The sequence below is a fragment of the Malaclemys terrapin genome, chromosome 1, assembly GCF_027887155.1.
Source record: "Malaclemys terrapin pileata isolate rMalTer1 chromosome 1, rMalTer1.hap1, whole genome shotgun sequence".
In the NCBI taxonomy this organism is placed as follows: domain Eukaryota; kingdom Metazoa; phylum Chordata; order Testudines; family Emydidae; genus Malaclemys; species Malaclemys terrapin.
In genome coordinates this window covers 20,904,757-20,925,238 of record NC_071505.1, presented here as the reverse complement: position 1 = coordinate 20,925,238, position 20,482 = coordinate 20,904,757, and the positions used below count along the sequence as shown (strand labels likewise).

The 20,482-nt window shown below is 41.4% G+C and overlaps 1 protein-coding gene across 3 annotated transcripts in view; it reads right to left on the bottom strand.

Moving 5' to 3' along the window:
• CACNA2D1 (calcium voltage-gated channel auxiliary subunit alpha2delta 1) overlaps positions 1-20,482 on the bottom strand; it is a 671,705-nt gene that overhangs the window by 113,031 nt on the left and 538,192 nt on the right. For all 3 annotated transcript variants that reach the window (XM_054017298.1, XM_054017306.1, XM_054017317.1), the window contains exons 11-12: positions 8,204-8,362; positions 892-996 (exon numbers count right to left, since the gene is read on the bottom strand). In XM_054017298.1, coding sequence (XP_053873273.1) covers positions 892-996; positions 8,204-8,362 — 264 coding nt within the window. The remainder of the gene's footprint in view (positions 1-891; positions 997-8,203; positions 8,363-20,482) is intronic.

Below are 20,482 nucleotides of genomic sequence, written 5' to 3'. Positions count from 1 at the left end.
GAATGGTCACATGGGGCTGCTTGGAGGGTCACATGGACTGTAGTTCAGAAGGGATAGTGGGGGGACAATCTAGGACAGGCGCTGAATGGGAGTGGGGGTGCAGGGACACATGGGGACAGGGGCAGATGTGTCTGACTGATTGGAAAAGACTAGGGGTCAGCCAGGATCTACATGGGGGAGGCTCCCCAGCAGTCCCTCCCCTACAAAAAAACTGTTCCAATCTTTTCCCACCCACACCCAATAACCCTCCAGGTTCACTCCCAGGCTCCTTCCCAGAAATTACTTCCCTCAGCTCCTCTTGTTCCTCCGGGTTCCCAAAGCCTGTGCACTGCTACGGAAATACATTTCTGTGTGGTAGATTAAATGAATTATTCCTCAGAGTTCTGTATGAATATGCCTAGTAAGGGAACTATTTGTCAAAAAACATTTCCTGAATCTTTTTTGTCTGTATAGTTACATATTTGTTGACAGATATTTTGAAATAAATTACCAAAATAATTGAAACTGGTGTGTTTATATTGTGCTATTTTGATAAATAAGATATGCAGAATTTTATAGACTTTTAAAATATTGTGCGCAGGATTTTTTAATCTTTTTGGTGCAGAATTTTTATGTATTGGGGCAGAATTCTCCCAGGAGTAAAAGCTTTGAGATCCACGGGTGGTAGGCAGTGTATGAACGCAAAATATTATTTAATAATTCCATCACATTTTCATACCAATATTGTTGACTGGGAAAACTTCCGATGGTGTATTATTCAATACTTGCATCTCAAAGATACCAGTTATTTTGAACACTTATGAAAACACAAGGTTTTTTTCCAGAAACCACCTAAATGTCCTATTAGGTATCTTCATACCTTCATACAAAAGCCTTGTAAATGCCACTTACTTTTTTGTCTTTGTTGTATCTGTGGAAAATCTCTTGTGCTCTTTCTTCACCACCATCAGTAAACAACATAATGATCTTATTGCAATTAGCTCTAGAGCCACTGTGCTGTAAGAGATTCAAAGAGAAGTATGCCTTTAGTTCTGGCTCTCAAAAAAAAAAATGCAGAAGTGTAATATAGTTCCCAGAAACATAGTTCAGCTCTGAAGGGCAAGCAATGCCTCATTTTTATGCATTATGCAGAGGAAAGCACATTATTTAAGTATCAATGGGTTAAAACCTGACCTCACTGGATATGTTTACACTTCAATAAAACAGCCTCCCTGGCTGGCCCTGGTCAGCTGACTGGAGTTCGTGGGGCTTGGGCTGAGGGGCTACAAAACAGCAGCGTGTCTCTTCCAGCTTGGTCAGGAGGGAGGCTCTAGGACCCAGCAATGGAGAATGTCAAAGCTTCTGCTGACCTCAATGGAGCTAGGATTTCACTCAACAAGTCTGTGTCCAATATAGTATTTCTAAGTATATATCCTGCTTTTTGTCACCAAGATATTAGTATTATTAGTGCATCAGTTCTGAAAGAAACTTTCCTTCACCCTTTAAGAGCCAAATTATGGTACACCTCAGATCTGACCAAAAGCAACATTGTGGTAATCAGGTATGTTCCACCCAAAGAAGCATAAGGGACCTGCATGGAATAGGGTTGTTTGGAGTGGAGGTAAATTGCATACTTGTTAAAACAGAACATTCAGATCAAATCCTGCTGCCAAATTCTATTCATTGGATGCCTGAATGTGACTCAGACAGTGGATATCTTGCATATGCAATTTAAAAAAGAGGACATTTTCACTCTCTCCTTCAGTTTTACTCGACCAGACTCCCTCCTTCCTCCCACGCTCTGGAAATTCTACATCAGAAGCCAAATTTCCAGAAGTGGCCACTGATGCTTCAACTCATAGGAGTGCAATCTCAGACACCCTGAGTGTCTCAAGTTGGAATCCCAAGTGCTGAGACAGTCAAACTCTCTGGCGACTAATTTGGTCCTTAAACTGAAGATCTGAGGTAAATAAATTACCACTCAGCTCCCAGTGAACTTACCATCTCTTAGGTTTAAGGCTTACAAACTCAGTGCTGTAAGGGATTTGTTTTGTTTTTGTTACATTTCTTCAGAATCAGCTCAGGTTTCCTCTTCATTTATTTTTGCTGACTTTTTTTTATTTTTATTTTTTTTTGGTTGCTTTTACACTCAAAGCACATGTTTTGCAGGCTTACACAAAGTGAGGTAGGTTTTCACCAAGGTTACCTGGCTACTTGAAGGAACAAGAAAACCCCTGCTCCTCTGAGTCAATTGCAACACCCATGGAGGGGAGGTGTTGCGCACCCCAGATTCCTCTCTGTAAACAGGGTGGGAGGAGCCCTGTCTCAGATCCGTAATTCAGTAGCCAATGTAGCTGGCAGAGCAACTGGGAGAAGCAAGCTGCTCATGAGAAAAGGTGAAGTAACTTTCTCTACAACGAAAACAAGGGAGAAGTGAGGAGAAATTCTGACCCTCTGCATCACAAATCATCCAGCGGTATGTTCCTGGGGTGATGAAGCTATGCAATGACCCTAATAGAGAAGAAACCATAATGTAACAATCTAGTCCTCACTGGTTAATTGATGAGCACTAATACAGCTACTTTATTATATTATTCTATAGTACGCTCACCAAATTCTGGTATTAAGAAAATAAATCAAAATTCTTTACTTGCTATAACTGCATTTTTACTAAAACTAATTCTTTACGACCTATTGACATCAGAAGCTCAGTTTTCAAGAGGCACCTCTGTCTAACGAAGGACAGAACTGAGCCTTATGAATTTTCTTACCAGTAATGACGAATGAAGAAATTTGAAATCATTGCATTAATATCACTCCTGTCAGCACTGTAAGTTTCATTTGGAAATAAAAACTGCAGGATCACTTTTGCTTGTAAAATATTATATACAATACATTGCTTTGGGCTGCTGCTCTTTTATATTAAAAAAAGTAATAAAACTAGAACAGGTATTTTTTAAATATTGAAAAACACCTACCTGCTTAATGATTTAATAGACATTCCAAAATAAATTCATAAGGACACCACAAAAATAATTGACTGGAGGCCCAAATCCTGGCCACCTTACTTTCACAAAGTGTTCCACTGATTTAAAAGGACAACCTACACAAGTAAGGTAAAGCAAATTTGGTCCTTGTTCTACTGGGCCAACATCTGTACTGACTTACTTTGTGGTTTAAGTTAGACATCTAGTGTGCATCTATATAACGTCATAAGAGTGCACAGTATTTTACTGTCTCTATCCCAAAAGAGCTTACAGTGGGACTATTAGCACATGTACTATGGTGCTTAGATAAAAGTGATAGATGTAATGGAAACTTAGATTTTTATTAGCCAATCAGGACTGGAGACCCAACAATATACAAACATAGATTAAAAGATGGTCCCCTGCCATTGTCACTTGCAATCTCATCAATAGAAATCTTTACCAGATCAGGGTGTAATGAGTGGTTGAAACCATGGGGAGAAGGAGCGGGAAGGGAAGATGGTGATTATATTAGAATTGGCTGGTTGCTGTAGTTTGCCATGTATGCATCTTGAGGTACAGCTTTGGTACTTTCACTAAGGCAAAGGAGGTCTAACTGCACTCTCTTGCTGAAAGGGTGATGGAAAATGGGATTCTGCCAGTAAAAGTAAGTGTGTCCCCCACAGTGGCTGCAGGACAACCTACGGTCTCCTAAGGTAAAGAAGTGGTATGAAACTGGTGCCTATGTGTATTATTTAAATACAATACATGTATTGAAAATGTATGCTTCATACCACAGGCATATTAAAGCTTTATATTTTACATCAGACTCTGCATTAACACCAATGCCACTTAGGCTAGGTCTACACTACCCGCCTGAATCGGCGGGTAGAAATCGACCTCTCGGGGATCGATTTATCGCGTCCCATCGGGACACGACAATCGATCCCCAAATCGGCACTCTTACTCCACCAGCGGAGGTGGGAGTAAGCGCCGCCGACAGAAAGCCGCAGAAGTAGATTTTGCCGCCGTCCTCACAGCGGGGTAAGTCGGCTGCGATACGTTGAATTCAGCTACGCTATTCACGTAGCTGAATTTGCGTATCTTAAATCGACTCCCCCCTGTAGTGTAGATGTACCTTACGAGTAGAATTTCCTCCAGAATATATAATTAGCTGCATACTTTATCAAATATATTGCTATAATAAAAGAATCATATTATGAGTACATTCTGTTTAGTTTAAAAATAACTAGATGTTCTAGTTTATATGTAACTATACATTTTGCAATAATGGCGATATATTGTTCATGTCTATATTTAGATATATATTACATTTTGCAATATGGCTATTTGCTTCATATTAACGGTAGTCTCCTGCATTGTGATGTAGTGTTATTCTGTACTACCATACCTTCCCTGTTTCCCTAGAGTCCCTTTGTATGGTGGTCTAAGCAACTACAAGAGGAGCTTTTCCTCTTTCTTTCCTGTTCCCTCTGGGTTTATCTTTATGAACACTGTGTTAGTGAGCAAGTTTATGCAATATTTCTTACCTGTAAATTACATCGGGATATAGCACAGCTAGGGTTGCAACTTTCTAATCACACAAAACCGAACACCCTTGCCTCTTCTCCAAAGCCATGCACATTCCCTTCCTTTCTCTGAGGCCCTAACCCCGCTCGCTCCATGCCCCCTCCCTACGTCGCTCACTCTTCCTACCTTCACTCACTTTCACCGGGCTGGAGCAGGGGTTTGGGGTGCGTGGGGTGAGGGCTCCGGCTGGGGGTGTAGGCTCTCGGGTGGGGCCCGGGATGAGGGATTTAGGGTGCGGGAGGGGACTCTGGGCTGGGGCAGGGGGTTGGGGTGTGGGTGGGTGAGGGATCTGGCTGGGAGTGGGGCTGGGGATGAGGGTTTCGGGGTGTGCAGGGTCCCGGCAGTGCTTACCGCAGCTCCAAGGAAACATCCGCCAGGTCCCTGTGGCCTCTAGGTGCATGGGCGGCCAGGCAGCTCTGCGCACTGCTTTGCGCCCACAGACGCTCCCCTCCCACAGCTACAATTGGTCCACGGTTCTCCACAGCCAGTGGGAGCTGTGGGGCTGGTACTCGGGGCACGGGCAGTGCGCAGAGCCTCCCAATCCCTAGCTGCCCCAGCGCCTAGGGAATGCAGAGACCTGGTGTCCGTTTCCGGGAGCAGCATCTAGCCAGGGCAGGTAGGGAGCCTGCCTTAGCCCTGAGCCCCAACTTCACCACCAACCGGTCTTAACTAGCTGCAAGAGTTCCTTTTCAACCGGGCATTCCGGTTGAAAACTGGATGCCTGGCAACCCTAAGCACAGCCCACTTAACCTCTCAGCAGCATAGGGAAAAAGAAGACTCTCTTCTGCCTGTGTGCAGACTCGTGCACCTTGTGTCTCACTGAATACGTGTTGTCAGGGGGTGCTATTTAATCTCTGCTGTCCCTCCCCACAATCTCCGAGTGGGAGGCTCCACTCTCACAAATGTATGAGTCTGTACAAGGGGTGGGGGAATCTGTTATGGGTTCCCTTAAAAACAAGCATATTTCCAGTCTCTGTCCTACCCCAAGGAGCCAGCAGGGAAGGCACAGATTCTCTTACACGGCCAGGGCTGGCTGTAAAATTCACATTCCAGCCCACTGTGATAGTTTGGCCACCCATCATGTCAGAGATTTATAACTAAGTCAAAACATCATTAACTTACACATGCGTTTAATTTACAACTTTTCTGCATTTTCAGTGTAGGATTTGATCCATCTTGTCAGAGATTCGTCTATTAAAGAATTCATGCTACCAGCTAACAAGACGTAATATCATGTCTCAGATGAAGATGAAAATGTGCTAAAATACATCAGAAACCCTTATGATTTTCTTAATGCTCCTAATGACAGGATGTCTCTCTATTTTAAAAATCCTTTCTGACCCCCCTCTTAGGATGCTAATTGTATCTTCCATTCTTTATTTTATTTTATATTTTTAAACTTCAACTAAGCAAGCAAGTAGCTAGCCATCTTTTTTTTTTTTTTAAATGAAGGTGCTACCACATTCATTTTGTGGATAAAATTGCTTTACTTTGAAATAATTATCACACTCTTAAAAACTGAGTTCCCTTACCTGTATGTCTGGAATATAGCTTGGTGCATGAAACTCTATGAATGCATCTTGCACAATGAGTTTTCATGTCATTGGGGAAGGAAAAAGCAAAGCAATGTAAAAGCCTCCTATTTGGAATCACAAAAGGCTACAAAGTGATTTACAGAACAATTCCTTCTATAGTATTCATTACAATAGGGCAAAAATTAATTGATCCACCAAATCTAAAGAACACTGAGTAAAGATTTCTTTGCAAATATAATGTAGAAGAACAGTAGATGACACTGACTCACAAATCAGCACATCCATATTACTAGCGGAGTGCCTTAATTTATTTCAAAGATGATATTAAAATATTTATTTCCATCCAGCAATATTTCTATAAAGCAATTTTCCTGTAGGCACAAAGAAGGCAACACTTGCTTAAGTGTGAGAGTGAGTTCAAGTGGTCGTCATCCACAGCCTACGTAATTATTATAAGACCTCGACCTTTTTAAATATTTAGCATCCTTGGAATTTATTATAAAGCTGATCTGTCTTAGTCTCGTATTTTATTTCTCTTTACCTTTGCATTTAGCTTTGAGAACAAGTGCATCTTGTGACTTTGCTGTATTCATTGCTTTCAAATTAGAACTTCTATTTCTATTTCCTAGTGATTATTTAAGTGCTAAGAATATACTCAGTTTTGTACCAACCATAACCCCCAGTGTCTCTCTGCTCTGAGGAACTTACAGCTCTAAACAAAACTCCTTCTAGCTTTCTCCTGTTATTGCTCTAACATGCCCACAGTCAGAGAGGGACAGAAGTGACATTGGTCTCAAGTTGGACTAAAAGATTTAAATAATTATTTTAACCTTCTGCTTAAAGTTTCATATAATCAGCTGCAGAGGGCATTGAATCCTTTATCCCACCTACACTGAGTTGGTCAGAAAATATTCTTGCAAATATTATACTGTTTTTTTCCTTCAAAATTTCAGTTGGATGGAAATTCTCCAAACAGCTCTGTTCCCATGGCATGATACAGAGTGACAGGAGAGGTGCCTAGGTCCAACAGGAAGCTGGTGAGGGAGAAAGAGACTGACCTCTATTGAGGGAGATCATAAGAGTCAATAAAGTTTCACCAGGAACGAATTCAGCCCATTCTGTTTAGTAGGCCAGATAATAAGATGGTGTTAACTGGCATAGTCCATTTACGTCATTTGAAGAGCTGTCCCATAGCTGTTAATATTATGAACTATACAAGTACACCTCTACCCTGATATAACGTGACCCGAAATAACACAAATTCAGATATAATGCGGTAAAGCAGCGCTCTGGGGCGGGCGGGGCTGCGCACTCCCGTGGATCAAAGCAAGTTCGATATAAGGCGGTTTCACCTATAACGTGGTAAGATTTTTTGGCTCCTGAGGACAGCGTTATATTGGGGTAGAGGTGTATTTTGATTATGTACATTAAATATTTTTAAAAGAAACAGTAGTAAATAAACTGATTATGGTAAATTGGCAATATTATTTCACTATACTCCTAATTAGACAGACACTGTGTGGGTACAATATGGGAATAGGTAACATAATCAAAAGATGGAGCCAATGCATTCCCCCCTGGTGAGGCGGATTCCTTTCTCCTTTCCATGTTTAAAATAGTTTGGAACAGTCTCTTTCCTCCATCCAATATCCCTCTGCTAGCTAATACCTCTTTATAACCAGACAAGCATGCACTATGTATCAAATAAATGAAATCAGGAAAGGTGGATATATTAAACATGACCGAGAGACACTCTAAACCAGGGTATAATTGAAATATTAATCTGAGATGTAATAACATACTTTCTTCTTTGAAAACTGGCAGCAATGCAGCCAGTATTGAAGCCATGTGACAACTGGGAGAGAAGCCCATTGAAAAAAGAAGCCCAAAGTGAAACAAAAACAGTACATCACAGTGACAAAGAAGTTTCCCCTTCACAAATCAAGCTGAGTGGAGCTCTACTAAGGGAAAGCATACTGATGGGATACATTTGCTTGCTACGTAATTGCATCATAAAATATATCACACTGTTTACTGCTTGTGGAGCATTCAAAGTGACCATCTGGACATTAAAGTTCTATTATCAAGGATCGATAGTATAACAGCACAGAGGGAAAACTTGGTAATACTTACATTTTGCAACTGTTCAAAAGCATAGGTAAAGCCTTTCTTGTAGTCAGTGATTCCTTTAGCTGAGATTTTGTAGACTGCCTCTTTCAGCTTCTTCTTGTTCCTCACATTAGCTTGGACAAGATGATTAAAGCAACTGACATTCTGAGCGTTATTGTTAAACTGCAAAATAAGTATTAAAGAACATTAAAGCCAATAATGTTGGCTTAATTTCCTATTTTGCTCTATATTTCTATGTGCTGAGGGCCAGTTGCTGCCTTCAGTCCATACATGCAACTCCTAGCAATGGGTGATCCTGAAAAGATTCAGATGATGCAATAACGCACACAAACATTTGGATACTTATCACTTTATCCAAAACATCAAAGTCTCTTAAAAACTTCAAATTAGGGCAGCAAATATTGCGACTCTCTTCAATTTGTCCACATCTTTCATAAAGTGTAGTGCCCAGCTGAGGCCTGTACTGTGCTACTTGGCACTGGTGAGGTCTCAGCTGGAGTTAGTGTGTCCAATTCTGGGCACCATGATTAAGGAAAGATGTGGACAAACTGGAGAGAGTCCAGAGGAGAGAAACAAAAATGATAACAATGATAAAAAGTTTAGAAAAACCAGACCTATCAGGAAAAGTTAAAAAAACTGGGAAAGTTTAGTCATCAGAAAAGAAGACTGTGCGTGGAGGGGACCTGATAACAGTCTTCAAATATGTTAAGGCTGTTTTAAAGAGGACAGTGATCAATTGTTCTCCAAGTCCACTGAAGGTAGGACAAGAAGTAATGGGCATAATCTGCAGCAAGAGAGATTTAGGTTAGATAGTAGGAAAATCTTTCCTATTATAATGGTAACTGAGCTCTGGAATAGGCTTCCAAGGGATATTGTGGAATTCCTATCACTGGAGGTTTTTAATAACAGGCTGGACAAACCCCTGTCAGGGATGGTCTAAGTTCACTTGGCATTGCCACAATGCATGGGGCTGGACTTGATGACTTCCTGAGGTCTCTTCCGGACTTACATTTCTGTGATTCTATGAAAATTGATATTCAGTCCTTTACTTCTAAGGCCAGATCCAAAGGTCACTGAAATAAGCAGAAAAACTCTGACTGGAGTTTTAGTGACCTTTGGACAGGCCTTACCAGTCGAACAGAAGTAGGAATTTCAGAGGTATAGAAAAAATGCAATAAAATAAATTAAAAAAAAATTGGGGAAAAAAAGGTTGAAAGTTTCTTGAAACTTTTACTCCTTGGAAAAGTTGAGAATCAAGTTTTAGGTTGCTTCTTATTTTATCCAAATCAACTGGCCCATCCCAAAACCTATCAGCACACAATGGGAGTTGCAAATCAAAAACAATTGCTATATATGGCCCGCCAAAATACAAAACACTCTTGGCAAAAATAAGCACATCATAGTATAGATATACATAACAAGACAATTTTTAAACCAGGTTTCCATTTGTCTATTATGCACATGCTTTTATTTTTTAGCACTATCACCCATGATAGGTGGGAGATCATAGCATTTGGTAACTTCTAGCACTCATGTCGCAGTGATCAAATATATACATGCCAAATGCTTATGTATATAAAGTTTTGCCTGCTCAAGTGGAGGTCATTTTGTGATCTCTTTGAAATTTGGTCTTGTATATGGTAACGTATCGTGTATTGCAGTAGCACCTATGAGCCACAGATATGCTTTTGGACACCACTGCGCTAGAAGTGGCACAAACAGTGCCCTATATTGCCTGAAAATCTCTTTTACATTCAAAAACAAGGACAGTTGACACATATTACCATAAAAACCATTTTCCTGCCCACATAAATGTGAATTGGTTTGACTGAACATAAATACTAGGTACAACAGATACTTTTTGCCATTTTATATGCTTTAAAATTCTCACCAAAGCTCTTTCCTACCACTCTAGTAGTGTATGGGGCCTTAAAGAGAATGCCAGTCATGTAAAGTCACCTTAGCATAACTGAGCATCAAGCCCCAGGAGTTTAATTCTGTCCTTACATCCTGAACACCTCTATTCAACCCATTTATGTTGCGCTCAGGGTAAGTAAATAAGAGGAGATTTTGACCAGTGATTTTACATATTTAGCTGGGATGCTCAAACTATTTCTATTTTCTTACTGTAGGATAAATTCAAAACTAAAACTCTAAAAACCTATTTTTCTGAAACAACAGGTTTGATTTAAACCAAAGAAATAAAGAAATTCAGAGGGCCAGTTTATAAACACATCCCATTTTATCCAAGTGCTAACAGAGCACGTATATAATGGGTAAATATTAAAGATGTTGAAAAATTTTTACACACACACACCCAACTCCTAAACAGGACAAAATGCCTGATTCTAGTACAAACCCAGAGTGTGAGTGGAATTCTGAGCAAACCTGCCAAGTTGTTATATTTGGTATAAACATTATAAAACTCATTGGTTATAAAGTGTTTCAACCCCAGATCAGGAATTTCTAGTTTTAATGGTTCACTTGTACCCAGAAATCAAAGCAAAATTCATGCAGGCCCAAACCAAAAAGAGATTCCTACAACCCCACAGGAATTTGGTGACACCCCACACAAAAAAAGCTTTTTCTCTGCTGCTCCTCTATCCGTGTATAATATACCAGCCTAGAATATAGAATTTTATGAGAGTCTCCTTCTAGTAATTAGATACACTGACTATACCAGCTTCCTCTTTTTCACAACTAAGAGTGCTCCTGTTGCTCACAGAAGCCTCTGGTTTTAGTGGTGGTGATCTGAAGATTGAGTCCCCATTGACTGATATGGTGTTTGCACATTTCTGCGGCCACAGTTCATTACAATTAAGGATATAGCATTAACTTTAATTACCCATCCTAACTTTGATTTTTGTTTGTGTTGTCAGCTCCTTTCAGTATAGCAATCTTTTTATGACTGAAAATCAGATTCTAAAGTTTATCCTTGAACCATCAAGTCCTTTTCTTATATCAGACAATGGAGACTGATAAATAAAATCATAAAACTAAAGAGAAAGAACCTCTGGAAGAAAAATACAAACATCACTCAGGACTGTACATGGATTGATAGCATATATCACCTTGTGTGTGTCAATGACTGCAAACATTCACTTGTATTTGAAACAAGATAAATAGATACAGAGATAACCTAATAGCATAAACAGTTTGAATGTCACTCAGATGTTATTTCTGATGTGTTGGAGGAATATATCATAGCCAGTCAGCTATTTGTATAATTGTTCAAATACATGCAACACAGTATATTCATTTGACATTTGTGTCCTACTATTTTTGAATATATATGTGTACACAATGCAAGCAGGAGATGCACATTATTAATTATAGCGCTAAGCATAGAAGAAATATTGGCACATAATCTTATTAGGATGCCAAACTCTGTCGTCATTCTCAAAGTGACAATATTTTGAGTTTTATACATTTTGTACATGGTATAAAAAACAAACATCCTTTGTGCTCTGATCAGAGCAACATTTTTTATGGTACATTTCAGGATTTAGTTGCATGAAAAATCCCAACACCACACACTGAGGAGATAGAACTCTCTCTAATTATTTTATAGGTCTAATTAGTTTAACTGTCTGTAGTTACCATTTTCCTACCAACAATGAATTTAGGCAAATTTTAATTTATAATCAGGATAAAGCTACTGTAGACATCTGTTCAGGGAGTGAGTCAGGTTATTAATATTTTCAAATATCGAATTCTTGCAAAATCTGTTCACTCATTTGCATTACATGGAAGAAAAAAATACAATGTGCTTACATTTTATGATTATTCTGTATTATTCACTCAAGTATACTAAATATTTTAGAAACATGTTGATTCATAGTGTATATAGGTAGCATGAGTGTGTGTGCAATGAAGAGGATGACATTTGTCTCCAACACAAAATCTATAGTTTACAACTATGGAATCTTTTCCGATTATTCTTGTTTGCATTTATTTATTTTTACTATGCCTTTAATAGTTTAGCTCTGGATTTCATTTACTGTGAAGCAATTGTTTATACTATGGGTATATGTGCTATCTACTATAGGCAGGGCTAGCAGCAGTGCCACCTAGTATTATTACCCGTCTCTTCGCATTATAAAACCCTGTTCTCAGTTCCTTAGAACTTTGCCAAATTTTAACTGTTCGGGCTGAAATTTTATATGCTGGGTGTCAACCTTAGGCTGCTGTTTAAAAAAAGTTTCAGCCAAGACATTTCAGCCATTTCGAAAAAGAAAACTAGTGAAAAATATATTCCTCACCAGGTCTCTCATGCAAGGCTCTTAAGCAAACTAAGCAATCAGGGGATTTGAGGGAAGATCCTCTCATGGATCAATAACTGGTTAAAAAATAGAAAAAAAGTAGGAATAAATGGTCAGTTTTCACAATGTAGAGATGTAAGTAGCAGGGTCCCCCAAGGATCTGTAATGGGACTAATGCTGTTCAACACATTCATAAATGATCTGGAAAAAGGGGGTGAATAGTGAGGTGGCAAAATTTCCAGCTGATACAAAATTACTCAAGATAGTTAAGTCCAAAGCTGACTGCGAAGAGTTACAAAGGGATCTCACTGAACTGTGTGACTGGCCGACAAAATGGCAGATAAAATTCAGTGTTGATAATTATAAAAGCATGGACTTGGAGAAAATAACCCCAACTATACATACCAAACGGAGGGGTCTAAATTAGCTATTACTACTCAAGTGATCTTGGTGTCATTGTGAAGAGTTCCCTGAAGACAACCACGCGATGTGTTGCAGCATTCAAAAAAGGCTAAGAGACTGTTAGGAACCACTAGGAAAGGGATAGATGATAAGATATAATGGCATTATATTTTCTATATACATCCATGGCACGCCCACACCTTGGATAGTGTTTGCAGTTCTTGTTGCCTCATGTCAAAAAAGATATATTAGAATTGGAAGAGGTGCAGAGAAGGGGAAAAAAATGATGAGGGATATGGAACAACTTCCATACAAGAAGAAATTAATCGACTGGGATTGTTCAGTTTAGCAAAGAAACAACTAAAGGGGAAATATGATAAAGTCTATAAAATCATGAATGGGATGGAGAAAGTGAATAAGGGAGTGTTATTTATTCCTTCGCATAATACAAGAACTAGGGGTCATCCAATTAAATTAATTGGCAGCAGGTTTAAAAGAAACAGAAGGAAGTACTTCTTCACACAATACACAATCAATCCGTGGAACTTGTTGCCAAGGGACATTGTGAAGGCCACAAGTATAATTGGGTTTACAAAAGAATTAGATAAGTTCATGGTCCATCAATGGCTATTAGCCAAGATGATCAGGGACACAACCCCATGCTCTGGGTGTCCCTAAATTTCCAACTACCAGAAGCTGGGAGTGGATGGATCACTCTGTAATTTCCCTGTTCTCATTCTCCCTGAAACATCTGGCACTGGGCAATGTCAGAGACAGGATACTGGGCTAAATAGACCATTAGTCTGACCCAGTATGACTATTCTTATGTTGTTGTGCTATATTGATTCTGGTGATTTTTTTTTTCAGGAGCTCTAGCATCCCCAGACTTTGGAACGGGGGCTTGACATTTGGCAGGAATGGCCTTTGTGTCAGGGATGTGTCTTTTACTGTCCCTGTGAAACTCTGCTCAAATTTGGCCAAGTTATAAGCCTTTGAAAAATCAGTTCACAGTTGCTAAATGGAGACTTCTTAGAGTTTAGCAGGTAAAAATCTCTAAACAGTCTATCCTCACTGAGCATGCTCCAGCACCTCACAGCTCCTGCAGGAGATTGGACTACACATGCACCCTCACCACAGAATGACTATGTTCCAGCCCAGGGCTACAGGGGGAAAGCTGGATTTCCCCTGTAAATGTTGTTCCCAGCTGCTCTGTGCCAGGACAGGGCCAGGTACTGAAACTGAGAGCTGGGTGCCACTCTCTCCTGAGCTGTCAATGACCCCTCTCTTAGTGCACAGGCCAAGGTCCACAATGTGGAGGAGGAAGCTGCCTGACTCAAAGAGCTGGACTGAGATAGAAGGGAGTAGATTGGGATAAGGAGCCTGATGAGACTGGGACTGGTTTCAGGGAGTCTGTGATTTGCATTGTGGGAGTCCAGGAAAAGCTGGGCACAGAGAACGGAACTGAGGGCCAGAGGCATAGGAGAGGCTGGGACTGGTTGTATAGGGAGACTGTGTGCTGGGGAGGGAAATGCGGGGGGGGGAGCGACTGAGATCAGATGAGAGGGCAAGATGCAGGGGGAGAACAAGGATTGGCTGGGCAAAGAGACTGGGACGAAGAGCCAGAGAGAGGGGATATTAGGTGTCACGTTATTGATTTGAACTGGGACCATATAGAACATGGTTGCAACCAAAGTCCTGTAGTGGCACCAAATCTTGTGTAAAGGGGGTCAAATCAGGTGTTTAAGACAAGGTTATGGTTTGCTGGTTATAATTATGCTGTCTATATGTGTGTATCAATTTTGTAGTTGAAGTTATGAATATTGGCTCTATACTGCCTGTATTTCAAACTTATGCATTGCTTCTGGGAGACATCCCAGACAAGTTCATGTTAGCTCTGCCTAGCCTGCTTGATGGCCCATTAAGGACCATCAGCTATACAGTTGACCCATGGAGAGAAGGCAGATTTTTTTTATATATACGCCTTATAACTCAGCAAAGTATGCACAAACTTGCCCATGTGACTCCAGACTCCATTTTGCTGTAATTTTCCACAGTAAGAACAAAGAGGTGTTCTTACACCTGGAAAAGACTATAAGAGGCTGATGCCTCTCCTCCATCTTGTCTTCAATCCTGCTTCATACCTCTGGAGCAACTTTGCTATGAATGGAAGTTCTACACAAAGGACTGATGACCTATCCCAGTGGTGGATGTATTCCAGAGACTTGATTTTGAACCTGCAGTTTATTTCATCACTGCTACAAGCCTGAACCAAGAACTTTGCCATTCCTGTATGTAATTGATTCCATTTAACCAATTCTAGCTCTCATCTATATCTTTTTCCTTTTATGAATAAACCTTTAGATTTTAGATTCTAAAGGATTGGCAAGAGCATGATTTGTGGGTAAGATCTGATTTGTATATTGACCTGTGTCTGGGGCTTGATCCTTTGGGATCAGGAGAACCTTTTTTCTTTTAATGGGGTATTGGTTTTCATAACCATTTGTCCCCATAACGAGTGGCACTGGTGGAGATACTGGGAAACTGGAGTGTCTAAGGGAATTGCTTGTGTGACTTGTCGTTAGCCAGTGGGGCGAAACCAAAGTCCTCTTTGTCTGGCTGATTTGGTTTGCCTTAGAGGTGGAAAAACCCCAGCCTAGGGCTGTAACTGCCTTGTTTTAAGCGATTCGTCCTGAATTGGCACTCTCAGTTGGGTCCCGCCAGAACCGCATCGTTACATTAGGACAAGGTACCAGGGAATGGTTGGGGTAGGGGACAGATTGGTTGAGGAAGCCAGGGAGGTAGACTAGGATTGGGAGCCAATGGTGATGGTGAAACAGGAGTTTGTGTGGTGGCAGGCAACTGAAGGCAAGCAAGATAAGATGAGGAGGGGGAACTGGGACTGGCTGGGCAAAGAGGCAATCAATGGGTTGAAGAAAACTGGGACTCAGAGAGAGAGAGAGAGAGAGAGAGAGTCTGGAGGAGAGAGAAGGAATGGCTGAGCAAAACCAAATGGGACTAGAATAAGAAGCTAGGGGAAGGGAAGAAATAGAACTGGGACAGTGGTAGGATGGAGAGGTCAGAGCAGAAGGGTTCACTCTTAGGGGGATGTGCAGAAGAGTCTGCGACTACTACAGCACACTCCTTTCAGAGCCTTGAATGGATCCCAAGTTTACTGTGGCTCACCATTCTTCCTTTGTCAGCAAACATCTGTGAAACCCACTGGCATCCCCCTCTATGTACATGTAACTGCATGCCGAAGTGAAAAAGCAGGCTGCGTCCACACTGTGGTGTGTAGTTTCATGCCACACTGAAAAACTCTGATGGGAAGAGGCAGAGGGGACTCCAGCAGCGAGGAGCTGGCAGAGTCTTTCCCTGCTGCCTACCTGCTGCCAGAGCCTTTCTCCACTGCCGTGCAGAGCTATACACACAGCTTGCTCCTCACTGCAGATAAAGACTCTGGTGGGAAGGAAACAGCAGGGAAAGACACCAGCAGCTAGTTGCATTGCCTTTCCCTTCTGCCTCCCCTGTGCTAGAGCTTTCACTACCACGTATGGCTATACACACCACAGGATAGACCCAGCCCACTCCCCGCAGCAGGGAAATACTCCATCGGGGGAGGCAGCAGGCAAAGGCTTCAGCAGTGAGGAGTTGCCAGAGATTTTCCCACCGGTCTCTCCCCTGCCTGAGTCCCCTGCCTGAGCTTTTCCCTGTCGCAGGAGCTTTTCCTTGTGGCAGGGAAAGGCCCCAGCAGCAGACATGCCAAACCCATGAAAAAACACAGAAATTGGGCTTCTTTTTGACTTCATTGGCTTATAAGTTGTTTGTTGGCTAGTTTTTGGCTTGTTGCAGTTTGTTGCAGCTTTTTGCTTCTTTTTTTTTTTTTTTTTTTTGATCGGCTGCTGGCAAGCAGGGGCAAGGGGATGCAAGTAGGGGCAAAGGGGAGGCACAGCAGGCCCACCACAGTCCCAAACTGCACGGCGGAGGGATCTAGTCACATGGAGTGTTGGGGTTCTTAGGAATTGGCCTGTTTTGGCCTTATTTTGAAATGGGATTAGCTTGATTTTTGGCTTATTATGGAAGTCGGGGTGCTTATTTACCGTGTGAAAGTTGGCAACTGTGCCCAGCAGCTGGACACTGTCTTGCTTAAAAATAGCAGTGTAGATGTTGGAGACATTGCTTGTGTTTGTAGAGAGCCACATAGAGGTATATAACCTACGGTTCTGGTGCCTATGCAATGCGTCACTTTCTACACTGGAATGTATACCTGTGCGAAGGGGGCATGCAGTGTATGCACTCTACACACTGCCATAAGTACAGACGTAGCCATAGAGAAAGACAACTTATTACTGCTATCAGTTACTCTGTTAGCTCTAATGGCAGAGTTCTGTGTGGTGGATCTAAAGGTTCCAACCTAAGATCCCTCTAAACTGCGGGGCCGTGCAGCAGGTTAGGAAGGGCCATGCAGCCACAGGGGCCTTGAGAGGAGAGCGGTAGGGCATAGGTGGGGGCTGGGGAGGGGAGGAAGTTGGGGTGTGCAGGGCTGCCACGGGCCCCTTCCCTGGAGCTCTGTGCTGCTGGCGGGAAGAGCGGGGAGGAGGCCCTCCCCCGGAGCTCGCTGCTGTAGGCAGGGAGAGGACTGGGGGGAGTCTTCTGGCCCTGGGGCAGCCTGCATCCAAAACTCTTCATCCCCGGCCCCACTCCACAGTCTGCACCCCAGCCCAGAGCCCCCTCCCACACCCTGAAGTCCTCATCCCTGATTCCACCCCAGAGCACGCATCCCTACCCCATTTCCCAGCCCAGAGCCCCCTCCTGCACGTCAAACCCCTCATCCCCGGCCCCACCCCAGAGCCTTCACCCCAAGCCGGAGCCCTCACCCCCTACACCCAACCCTCTGCCCCAAGCCTGAGCCCCCTCCTGCACCATGAACCCTCATCTCCAGACCCACCCCATGAACCCAGAGCCCACACCCCCCAGCCAGAGCCTGCACCCCAACCCTCTGCCCCGGCCCTGAGCCCCATCCCACACTCTGAACCCCTTGGCCCCATCCCCCCCCACATCACCCCCATATTAGTGCACATAACTAAATTCATTCCACCCATGCACTTAAAATATTAGAGGGAACCCTGGACCCTGGCAGATGACCCACGTGGGTGTTAATAGATGCCACATGATACAATTTCTAGTGTCAAATTTGCTTTTTTTTAAAAACCTAGGAAATTACAGTCACAAAAACTATGTTGAAAGTATATTAGGGTTGCCAAGTCAAGCACTCAATAGTTAGGAAATGTCTGAATTAAGGTTTCCTATGCTATCTTACTTTGATTCCCTTGTGCATATGCATGATGATGCTGTTTTAAAATACATGCTTACATACTAATTCTTACACAGCCCCCCGGCTCATTAAGTATACAGGATGGATCTGCACAGGGGACAAATCAGAACTGGCTGTTGTTTGTAGGGCCTTCGCCTTCTTAGGTTCAGAATTCGGAAGGTGTGTGGGAAACGAGGCAAGGAATTGCAGGAAGAGATAGAATGGTCTCATGGTTAAGGCAGTGAAATGCTGCCCTGGAGAACCAGATTCTATCCCTGACTCTGCCATTGGCTTCCTACGTGATACTTGGAATGTCACTTAAACCAAACTGTACACAGATGGTCACTAATTGTGTGAGTTCCTCATTTTCTGGTGCCTGACTGGAGACCTTTGGGTCTGATTTACAGAAGTTCTGAATACTCACAGCTGCAACTGAAGTCAATGGGAGCTGTATTTTGAACAGATGAAGGAGTATATAATGTTAAGTACTCTGAATAATCAGATCCTAGACATCCCAAATTAGGTACTCAAAATTAATGGATACTTTTGTCCTTCTTCTCTCTGTGCCTCAGCTCCCCAACTATAAAATGGGGATAATAATATCTTCATCTCATGAGGGTGTTGTGAAGATAAATTAATCAATTGAGTGTGAAGTGCTGAAATACTATAATTATGAGCACCATAGAAAACCCCATGAGGAAATTAATAATTCTGTTTTCTGAACAATGAGGACAAATAGCTGCTCAAAGTATGCTCCATCCCTTCTGTGCATAGAATGAGGCAGTGGTGCTCTGGAAAAAATAGCATGTGATCATGTAATTAAATACTGTATCACAATGCATACACACATGGTTGATGAATTAAGGTTGTACAGGCAACCTTAAGTGTGGCATTTCCTAACCTTTTTTTATTTAATTCTTGGCTTTACAACCTTAATGTTCTTCTAATATAGTTTTTTTGTGTCTAACGTGTACGCATACACACAATTTTCCAGTAAATTATTACCTCTGAATCTTAGATGTAGTTAAAAATATATATGTTAATTATAGGGTTTGTCAAATTTACAATATATGTCAAAGCAATATGACAACAGATAATTACAGACTAGGACCAATTTCTTCACTAGTATTTAAGAAAAATGTGTAGAAACCCCCTGTGTTTAAAGCAAGCGTCTCAGTCCTGTGATACCATAAGCAGTTATGGAATGATACCAAAGGAAGCAATGCATAAAAAGGTTTCCACGAGGCAGAGCATAAGTGGATAAGGTGATCTCTAATTAAAGAATTCCTGACCATATACATATGTTCTGTATTGTTACTCAATACATGCTCTTAGGTTACTTAGAAAGTACTTTAATTTTCAATGCCTTGAAATCAGTTATGTGTGGATGTATGCTCTGTGCTACTGTGTACTGCAGAACTGGCAACTACCATATCAACACCAATAGTAGAAGACATATGAATTACTAGCAGGTATTAGCAATGCTCTAATCATGCACCATTTTAAATCAATGGGAGTTTTTACACTGACTCAGTAGGAACAGGTCCAAGGCCATAAAGAAAGATATGATTTTGGATAATGAAAATAGATAAGTTGAAAGGAAAAACTCTTAAGGTATTACCACCACTTGCAACGGGTACTTCAGTTTTATTTTAGGTCTGGTATTAAAAATACTGCTGATTGTATTGTTTTTCTATTGTTCTCATAGGAACTTGAATGGAGGATCAGGCATTAAAGCTGATGAAAAGATCCCTTCCCCACCCCCGCTTTTTAATACAGAATCATTCCCCCAGACAAGGGCTGGAGCTGATATTTTAACAAAAGACTAAGTAAAGCCAGAGAAGGTTTTAGCTTGGTAGGGATCCTGAATGACATCACAGGCGCTATCATGATGATTCTGGTTATTAAATAATCTATAGTTTGGAAAACCTTACAATGGAGATGAGAGAAAACAACTTAAAAAAAATAAATAGTTGCTCATCAGACCCCAAAATATAATAAGCATCAAGTACTAAGTAATGCTATAACAGACTAGACTGCAAAGCACAAATTGAAGGAAAAGGGTTTGGGGGGACGAGAGGGGGTTAGTATTGCTTCTTTTTAAACATTTGTTAAAAGATACATTAAAATATGCATTGCAATTGGCAAAAATGGCAATTTCTGAGAATGGGAGTCTTCCTCTTTCATCTGAGTTTGGAGTTCATTTTTAGCCACACTTTGGGGCTTTTAGATATTCATTATATTGATGTTATAATGCTGTTCTCCTGTAGTATCCTATTCATGTCATGGTAACTTCATGTTAGAGAA